The sequence below is a fragment of the Anopheles moucheti genome, chromosome 2 (genome assembly GCF_943734755.1).
Source record: "Anopheles moucheti chromosome 2, idAnoMoucSN_F20_07, whole genome shotgun sequence".
NCBI classification, from domain to species: Eukaryota; Metazoa; Arthropoda; class Insecta; order Diptera; family Culicidae; genus Anopheles; species Anopheles moucheti.
The window spans coordinates 93,596,373-93,605,313 of record NC_069140.1 but is presented as its reverse complement, the minus strand read 5'-3'; the positions used below and the strand labels follow the sequence as shown (position 1 = coordinate 93,605,313).

Genomic DNA, 8,941 nt, shown 5'->3' with positions numbered 1-8,941 from the left:
GATTTTGAAAGCAAATTTTATATTTTACAATCATCTTTGTTCTAGTAACGTTTCCCTGATCGTACTAACGATCGTATCTACTTCTGCCATCGCTCCCAATCCCGTATCACCACACATGAGCGTTTTAGCGATACACGGAATCTCTCGGTGGCCCCAGGATTTAAGGGTAGCTATTTGGGTTTCCGTAATTGGATGTTCCCACATGCGCGTGTTCATAGCCGGACAGAAGAGCAATGGCTTCGTTGGATCCCAGGCACGGGTCGTGCATAGCAATAGATTGTCACACAGTCCGGTGGCCATCTTCGCAAGGCTGTTGGCATCGAGTGGTGCAATGACGAGCAGATCGGCCCATTTACCGAGCTCGATGTGTAGTACCGGGTCTCCTCGCTTCTGCCAGCTCGTCCATTCCTCATCGTCGGTGTGCAGGATGACGGTATCGGGAAGATCCTCCGGAGAGAAGAAATGCCGGGCATGCTCGGTTACTATTACATGCACTAGCACCTCAAAATCGGACAGCTGATGTAGTTTTTCCACGAGCAGGGGTAGCTTGATTGTTGCCACACTGCCGGTACAACCGACGAGTATGTTTTTCTTCATTTTGATTGTTGGTATGTTACAGAAAAGTTTTGTGTAGTTCAATATGAAAAAAATGCACCATTCGATTGATTCACGAGGGAGGATTGATTGATGGATTTAGCTTTGTTCTGGTTTCTTTTCACTTTCACTGTAACCTAGCTTGGAAAAATCTTCCTTTGCCATTAGATCGTTGTCCATACGGCACTGAAGGTAGGCTTTGGATTGCTCTCGGCAGGCGGAATTATCGTCGGCGTTTTCTCGTAAGCAGCGCATGTAGAACAGCATCAGCTTACGGCATTGGCCGCCGTGATCCAGTGGGAAACTTCCCTTTTCCGGTGCAGTTGGAATAAACTTTTTCTGTCCAAATGTCATAGACGTCATCGTTATGGTGCAGATTTTCTGGAATTAGAATTAAAAAGTTTTTTTTGAAATTTTGATAAAACAACACGTTCGCTACAAGAGCCTTGTTGGGAGGCACCCTGTGCATGCTTTGTTTTGGGTTATTTTCTATGTAAAATTTGGAACAAATTTCAGTATATTTTACACATCGGCTATTGTAAAAAGAGTTTGAAACATTGAAAAACGGATAAGTATTCAGAATAGAGAGAAGTGGACCCACAAAAGAACTTAATTTGTTATTTACTTACATCGATTCCCTGTTGCTGAGCACGTTACATAAATATCATGTTTTCTTTGCTTTCTGTAGTTTTATCAAACGATCTACAGCTAATTTGAATTCATAAACAATCTAAAGACTTGCTTAACTATTCTCACACAACTATTTGCAAACGTATTCACATAAATCTCTGCTTTTTTTGAGCTCGATGAAGCACGAGACCACCACCGAAGTGCAGACCGGGGATATTTTTGTGCTTGACAGCTCAAAATTTCCCCTTTTTGCGAGTGCAAGCAGGAGGAACGGAGTTGGACAGAGAAGGAGAATTTCGCGCTGTCAGATGGTTCGCTTGGTAAAACGCCTGCTGTCAGATTGTGTTTTATTCTGCCGTGGAATATTTTGTTGTGCGCGTGTTTGTTTCTTTTTTAAGTTTTGTGCATGCTAAATTATTCCGGCTTTTGTTTCGCTATCGCCCAGCATCGGAATGCGACGTGCTTGATACGTTCATACGCAACCGCGTGCAAAAGAAGTTTCCCCGGAAGACGACACAACGACGCCAACAATTTGGGACACATATCGTGATTCTCTTCATCCGCTAGTGCGTGCGATCGTGGTAGAGTGCAATGAGCGCGAACGGGTTGCACTGTCTGTTGCTTAGTAGTGCAATTCTTTCTTGAATCGGTTCCGGTGCGTTACGGTACAAATTTCGGTGCGTTTCCGGTAATTTCCGGCTGTTCTTACCAACCTCGTGTGTGCGATCCCCCCCAGTGCGTTCGACATAGGGAGACGCAAGCAAAACGCATCGGTGTGCATTGGTGTGTGTGGTCGAGTTTGGTGTTGGTCGCGTAGAGTACCGTTCGATCGTTCCGTGTTGCGTACGTAGTTTGAGCAAAGTGTCCGTGTGTGGTGTCTTTTGTTTACACTGGTGACCACGGTCTGCGTTCCGGATAAGGGTGAAATGTGATGTGATAAATAGCCCAACCCCTAAAGTGGCCCTTTATTTGGTGGAAGTGAAACGTTTGAACGTCGTCAAAAATTGTGGACGAAACAAAACGAGTAGCCCGGGGGGAACGTGAGTTTTGAGACACAGCAGTGTTTTTTCCGCAGATTTTTCCCCAACAACTTCAACGACATCACGAAGTAGAAAAGCAATCACAGTCCTCTTTGCAAAGTTTATTGTGCCGGTGTCGTGAGCAATACTACGATATTGACCACCTGTTGTAAACAACGCATCCGAACATATACGTGACGTCATCCAAACCTGGACAGGAGTAAAACACTGGAAGTGATGAACTTCGTGTAACTTTCGGCATAGAAGCGAAAAGCAAAGAAGAACGCAGTCAAAGTGGTAAGTCATCATCCCAAGACTCCCAAGACTCATTCCAACACTCATTCTAGTGCATGCACCAGCTGGCTACATTGGAAGGCACTTTTATGGGTCAGTTCATACCGTTCCGGTACGGTGCTTTACTGCTGGCAGTATACAGATCTCAAACAGTACGGGCCTTGTACCAACGCCTACTAGAAGATGTCGAACGATGAGTTGGGTTGTGTGTGTAGGAACACACTTCCAACCCTGCACAATGGCTTGTGATCGATGAGTCACAATAGTTAGAATCATACGGAAGCAGAAGGGCTGATCGGATAGTGACATGATCGACATGATTTCTCTTTTGTTGCAAATCGTTTTAAAGCAATCTCAGTCGAGTGTTATGGCTCCACTAATGTCCTTTTTTTTGTTAAGGTTTCTGTTCTAATTCTTGATCAGTGCTTCCGCATAAAACACGAACGCGTCTACCTTCGGTCATGAAATCCTGCACCATTTGGGTGAATTTTTCTGTTTCTCTAGACACTCTTCTGGGTCGCATGTCACGGGCAATATCCATTGCAACATTCGACGCTAAAGGGTATAAATGGCACACACATGTGTTGGGGGCAGTCATTTCCTCTTCGACACACCACCAACTTTCCATCCGACTCTCGCATAACCCGCCTAAGACCGCCACCACCCGTCTCATTTAATAGGAGACCGAGTGTAATTTATTTATTTTTTGCTTCCTCGTCTGCCCATACGCAGCCCACAACATTCCAATGCACGGTACATACATATGCTAGCACGAACCGCGCACAAAGACCAACGGCAGTGTACATGAAGCAAATAGGAAGCCACACAAAAAAGAATGAAACTTAAAGTACCGGTACAGTGCTGGCAATGTAACGCCACCGACCGTTTGGTCGGTGTGGGTGTTTTATTGACCCGGCGAAGAAAGATAGTTCTTCTTGCCGTTGGTTTTCGACGCGTTTACTATATCGGCTTTACGCATACATGTAGCTAGCCTGTTGCTGTTCTGCCGCACGCTGGGGTCTGGAAAGCATTAGAATGTGTGCGGTGAAAGAGGGGAGGTCTTAGAGAGAGGTGCTCATAATTAGTACCCCGTTTTACAGCAGACCACAAACTAAAATCTTCTGCTGTCCAATGCTGGACTAACCCTTAAATGAGTCTTTGAAAATAGTATTAAAAATTGTACTAAAAATCTCTACATTTTCCTATCACACATTGTAATTGTTTGTGTTCTTGAAATATTAGTGCTAAAGTCTCAACATCAATCGGTTATTTTAACATTGAAAAGGTTTTTTTACGATTGTAACGCGGAAGTATACATCTTACGCACGATGACAGTAAATTAGTCAGTGATTAATGTAAAAATATTGAAGTTGTAGCTCCAAAGATGCGGCTTGTATGATGTTTGCCATCAACTAGTTACCGTCAGAGAGGCTACGCCGAACCGGTAGACAAGGCATCAACATAAGAGTATGTAAACCGTTCTATATCTGAAGTCATCTTTTAAAAAATCCCAAAAATCTCATTATTTTAGACCCACAGAGTGTACTATTCCCCTAAATATTGGTATCAACGCACTGGAGGGTTATTTCTACGGTTGTCTGTGACGCTATTCATCTTGCGTCGAGGCCATTCCAACGCAGTGTTGGAGAATGTTCACCCATTCGGGGAAGCAATTCGCGGTTATCATTTGTTGGTTTATGTACGCAGATTGTTTTTTTTTGTCGACTGCAGTCACTCTTGTCGCTATCGGTATGTCGCAGCGCGGAAAATACGCCATTAAAGAAAATGGACAAATTTTTATGCACTATTAGACATTTTTGGCGAATGCGTCGTGACAAACACGTTAAACTTAAAGCAGTTTAAGCAGCTCTAAATTTTTCATTATTTGTTTGGAATGTTGTAGCCTTTATTGTTTGTGTCTGGAATAATGAAAAACTAAATTCATATTCAGCATCATTTATACGTTTTTAAAGTTAGATGTTAAAGTTACAACCATTTTAAGAGAATTTCGTTTATTCTGCATCATGTTTCATTGTGAATACATGAGATAATTGCAATATTGAAGAATGTTTAGAAATGTGTTGGCCACCAGCAAAAACAGAACATCATAATTAACGTTTCAGTGTTAACTGAGCTGATAGGTGATCGTTGTTCCAACGTGATCAGTCTAGTGAAATGTATTTGTGTTTAGTTACCTTTGATTACTAACCTAACCCTTTTCTGTATTTTATTTCCTTTCGTTTTAGCCTTTTGCATCGGAGCTTCTAATGAACGTTTTCACCACTTGAACCATTGCAAGATAAGAGTGACCGATTGTGTGTCATACAAGTGCCTGCGCAACTACGTGAAAAAAATGCGACTGTAGAATACACCTGTTGGATACGGTTGCTATTGTTGCGTAACTATTGATATATCATCGATGCAATTGCTCCAGAAACATATGACACCAGAAAAAAGCTAACAAATCAGAAAGGAATCATCGAGAAAGTCGTTTTTATCAAACAAATTGATCTAGCCATTAGTGATGATACTGAAGTTACGTACACTGAACTAAACACAGAGCTTCGCGCACAGAGTTTCTTTAATCAACCTACGCTGGAAAGTAACATCGTTTAGTTTATTGTGGGCGCTAAGTGAAAGATCACGAATTTGCCACGATGCCAATCCAAATCGCCAACGAGAGCAACAACAGTGGAGGCGGAGGTGGAGGAGGGCATGAAATAAAGGTGAAGATCGCTTACAATGGTGAGGTGATGATCACGTACATTGATGAAAGTATCTCGTACGAAGGTCTTTGCCGGGAGATGCGTGAAATTTGTCGCTTTTCACCGGACCAGGTAAGAAATAAGAAATTCCAAAGATAGGTTGCTATTTAACGTGGATGATTAAAATTACATGCGTTATGTTTCTGTTTTGGGGCTGCAATAGGTGTTTACGATGAAATGGGTGGATGAGGAAAATGATCCATGCACCATCCAGTCGGACATCGAACTGGACGAAGCGATTCGTTTGTATGAGGTGAATCGTGACTCGGAGCTGGTTATTCATGGTGAGTGCTTAGGTTTTAAAATAATAAATACATAAGGTTTAACAATTCCTACTTCTATTCAACCACTTCATACTTGAACCACTTCTATGAGTGTAAGGAAGATCTCAATGTAGCTCGCAAAACGCTTCGCAACATTTTGGATAATCCAACACTGCTTGCCTAAAAAACGCTCGTCCGCGTTGTAAGGAGAATTCATCCGTAAACAAAGTTCTAAATGTGTCTATGTTCACGACATAATATTGACGACCAAAATTATTATAGCGTTACATTGAACTAAAACTAAACGTTGACTGCTTTTAAAATGCCTCATTAAGACCCTGTTACCGCCTTCTAAAAAGCGATTAATATTAAGCTCATTGTAGTAGCATATCGGTGACATAACATCGTTCACAATGTTCTTCCTACCCAGCTGTATGAAGGAAAATGGCACCCAAAATAGCACCGTCTACTCACAGTCGGTCCTCATAAAACTGTCCTATCCGTTCTGTGTACGTTTGCCCGTCCTGATGTACCGGTACGCCACAAATGGCTGGGTGGAAAATTCGGAATGGAAAATTGCACGTTTATTTGCTTGTATGAAAATCATCCGGGCCACGTTGTTTTACGTTGTCGTGTGTTGGGTTCGGTGGAATAGGGGCCGGAAACCGTTGCCATGAATAAATATGAACGATAAAGCTAGACAGGGCAGGATCACAAAAGAGACCCAACCGGGGTGGGTGGATGCTTTCGTGGAAGCGCATGAACCAGAACGCAAGACGCCAAGCGGCCATCCAACCGTATATATATATATATACATGTACACAGAGTCACGAGAACTAAAGTCCGTTTTGAGCGGTGCTTGCCCTTTACGTTGGGCCTTCCGTTTCTCGGGACCGGATATGAGTCCCCAGGGTGCTGCTGCTTTACTACTTTATGTAGTAGAGGGATGCCCCGGTGGATGTACGTTTTGTTTTATCCATTTTTTACTCCATTTTTTTGCTTGGCGTCCGCCTGGATTATGTTGTGTCCGACCGGTAGACAATAGTTGTTCATGACCGCGCGTACATATGTCGATTCTTTTGTCCCGCTGCTTCGGTGCCGACTCGTTCACCTTGTTGACCATTTATAATCTCTTGATCCGTTTTGGATGTGCATACTTTGCATATTTTGTTTGCCTCTTGCTGGCAGCGAATTGTTGGAGGTGGAAATAGAGCCGACCTCTCGGGCAATGAAGACTACGGACTTTGAGGACGTTAAAGAGTAAGAAGCTTTTGTTTTGTTGTTGATTTTATTTTTATTAGCTTGCTTTGGAATTTGGCGCTGTGTTAGAGTTTTCTTTCTCTCTCTCTCTCTCTTCTCCTTTTAAATCCCAAAATGGAATTAGAACAACACTGCGAAGGGTATTATAAAAATTGTCAATTAAATGGTAATGGGATGGAAAACGTTTGGCCATTCTCTCGCATCGGGTATTTCATAGTTGTGGGTTTGTCAACTGGCAATATGTGGTCTTGCTTCGAACTGTCTAGTACAGCAAAAATCATCTGCGGATCACTGGATATAATGGGCTCATGGTTCAGGACATCGTCACAAACACGGTTTGTATAGGTCGGTATAAATTCAGTGATGCTCTGGAATAGAAACTTGAACCTGGATCTGATATTTAAAAAGGGAAACCATTTTAATTATAATGCAACATACAACTCCATTAAATTCTACCTCGGCGTTGTGCTAACTATGCTAGCAATGGAAAATTAAGTGTCCCAGTGTTTTTTCAATCGCATTCTCTGTCTGTATGTGTATGGCTTTATGCACTGTGTGGGCATATTTCGTGAACTCGTATTATTCGTTCGCCCTGCCGTTCAAGAATCACATCCGGCTCTTCAACATCCGGTGTCTCTGCCGGATGTAGTTTCATGCAAAGAGCGACCGGGAAGGTTTTTCTTTGTGAATTCTGATTGCGTTTTCATAAATATGAGGTTTTGGAGTTGAGTGGAGCATAGAGATAATTTGGTAAAAAGGATGAACTCCTTTTACGATCAGGACCATTGCACACTATATATTTTAGTTTCATCTCAATTTTGTATACCATTTTAAATTTCCTAATCGACCCAAAATGAGTGCTCGCAATTTCAATTTTCGATCAATTCGACCTTTATTCCAACTTAATGTGTATGTCATTCAGATTTGTATCTTGTGTTTTTAAACAATTTCTTTCAAATTTAAATTACACAAATCATATTATTCTTTCTTTACCGGAGCTTACGACCACCGGTATGTAAATGTCGCAGAAGAAGCGCAGCGCACACGATAAAGACAACTCGAGTTGCTTATCTTTAGCTTATGTTAGACAAACCGGGCTGCATTGATATCGCTAGGATCTAGGCTAAAGCAACATTTCACGACCGATAAGCTGGACCTGGAACTATCTCGGCAAGGTTGCCCCAGGTTGCCCGATGTAACGTTTGGGTTTGTGTCTCGCTGACCGTATAACCATAAGGTCCATACCTTTAGAGCGTCTGAGCTGTTTGTAAGAGTTAGCTAACGTTGTTCTAGCAGAAGTGCATTCGTTATAACGCCAACGTTTTGCTACGGAAAGACGTTACGTGATCGAGCTTGGCTAAGCTTTACGTTGTGTCGTTTTTCGCATGCAGATGCAATCGTTCTTTAGTTGTGCCTTTGTACGGCCACCTTGTCGGGTTTACCGGCAACCGTTCTTATAAGTTAGTGAAATTGCGTTTGCTCAGTCATTTTGCCAATGGGAAGATAAATGACATTTCAGTGTGTACGTAAAGGTGAAAATGTGTGAAAATTTGCTTGTGTTGTGTGTGTATATACGTGAAATGTTCCATCTTATTTAGATGTGTTTCATGTCCATGTGAGAAGTAATGCGTGTTTGTCTTGCAGTATCTTTATTTGAATACAGTTTTTCAGTTTTGCATAAAAAAATCGATAAAAGATGGCCTCTATTTACAGCCTAATAGGTGAAGTAAAGCTACTAAAATCCCTCCAAATGCCACATGCTGAAGGCAAGTTACATTGTTGATAAGGCTCATCACTCAGTAAATATTAATGATCTTCATTGGTTGGTTTGTGCTTAATATTTATTTCATGATATTGTTACGTAGCTTGGACACTGTCACCTTTTTGTAATTGTGTCCCATTTGCGATGGTGTTTGAATAATTGAAAAACAAATTCTTCATCCATTTGGTAACTCTCGAATGGTGGGCTCCATCCATTAATGGACCAAACATTCTTCAACTTGTGCACTTCTTTCTGTTATGCCATGATGAAGATGATCCATAATAAATTCGTCTGCGTTAGGTACCGTTTTGGGCAAGCCGCGCTTTAGTTGAAACCACAAAAAAACAGAACTCA

At 41.9% G+C, this 8,941-nt stretch overlaps 3 protein-coding genes across 4 annotated transcripts in view; 1 reads left to right on the top strand and 2 right to left on the bottom strand.

Moving 5' to 3' along the window:
- Nucleotides 1–8: 8 nt before the first annotated feature.
- LOC128310863 (phosphopantothenoylcysteine decarboxylase) lies at nt 9–719 on the bottom strand. Its single transcript, XM_053047600.1, has one exon. The coding sequence runs from the start codon at nt 595–597 to the stop codon at nt 31–33; it is 567 nt and encodes a 188-aa protein (XP_052903560.1). The 5' UTR covers nt 598–719; the 3' UTR covers nt 9–30.
- Nucleotides 564–1,437, bottom strand: LOC128310864 (cytochrome c oxidase assembly protein COX19). Its single transcript, XM_053047601.1, has 2 exons — nt 1,224–1,437; nt 564–975 (listed from the first exon to the last, which is right to left on the bottom strand). Exon 2 carries the CDS (start codon nt 955–957, stop codon nt 694–696), a length of 264 nt encoding a protein of 87 aa, XP_052903561.1. The 5' UTR covers nt 958–975; nt 1,224–1,437; the 3' UTR covers nt 564–693.
- Nucleotides 1,438–1,589: 152 nt separating this feature from the next.
- LOC128296740 (atypical protein kinase C) overlaps nt 1,590–8,941 on the top strand; it is a 104,483-nt gene continuing 97,131 nt past the window's right edge. For both annotated transcript variants that reach the window (XM_053032223.1, XM_053032224.1), the window contains exons 1-3: nt 1,590–2,540; nt 4,784–5,374; nt 5,466–5,586. In XM_053032223.1, the coding sequence (XP_052888183.1) occupies nt 5,195–5,374; nt 5,466–5,586 (301 nt within the window). In that variant the 5' untranslated portion in view covers nt 1,590–2,540; nt 4,784–5,194. The remainder of the gene's footprint in view (nt 2,541–4,783; nt 5,375–5,465; nt 5,587–8,941) is intronic.

Excerpts from the sequence above, each read along its gene's own strand:
- LOC128310863 (XM_053047600.1), bottom strand. The coding sequence starts at position 597 with ATGAAGAAAAACATACTCGTCGGTTGTACCGGCAGTGTGGCAACAATC.
- LOC128310864 (XM_053047601.1), bottom strand. The coding sequence starts at position 957 with ATGACGTCTATGACATTTGGACAGAAAAAGTTTATTCCAACTGCACCG.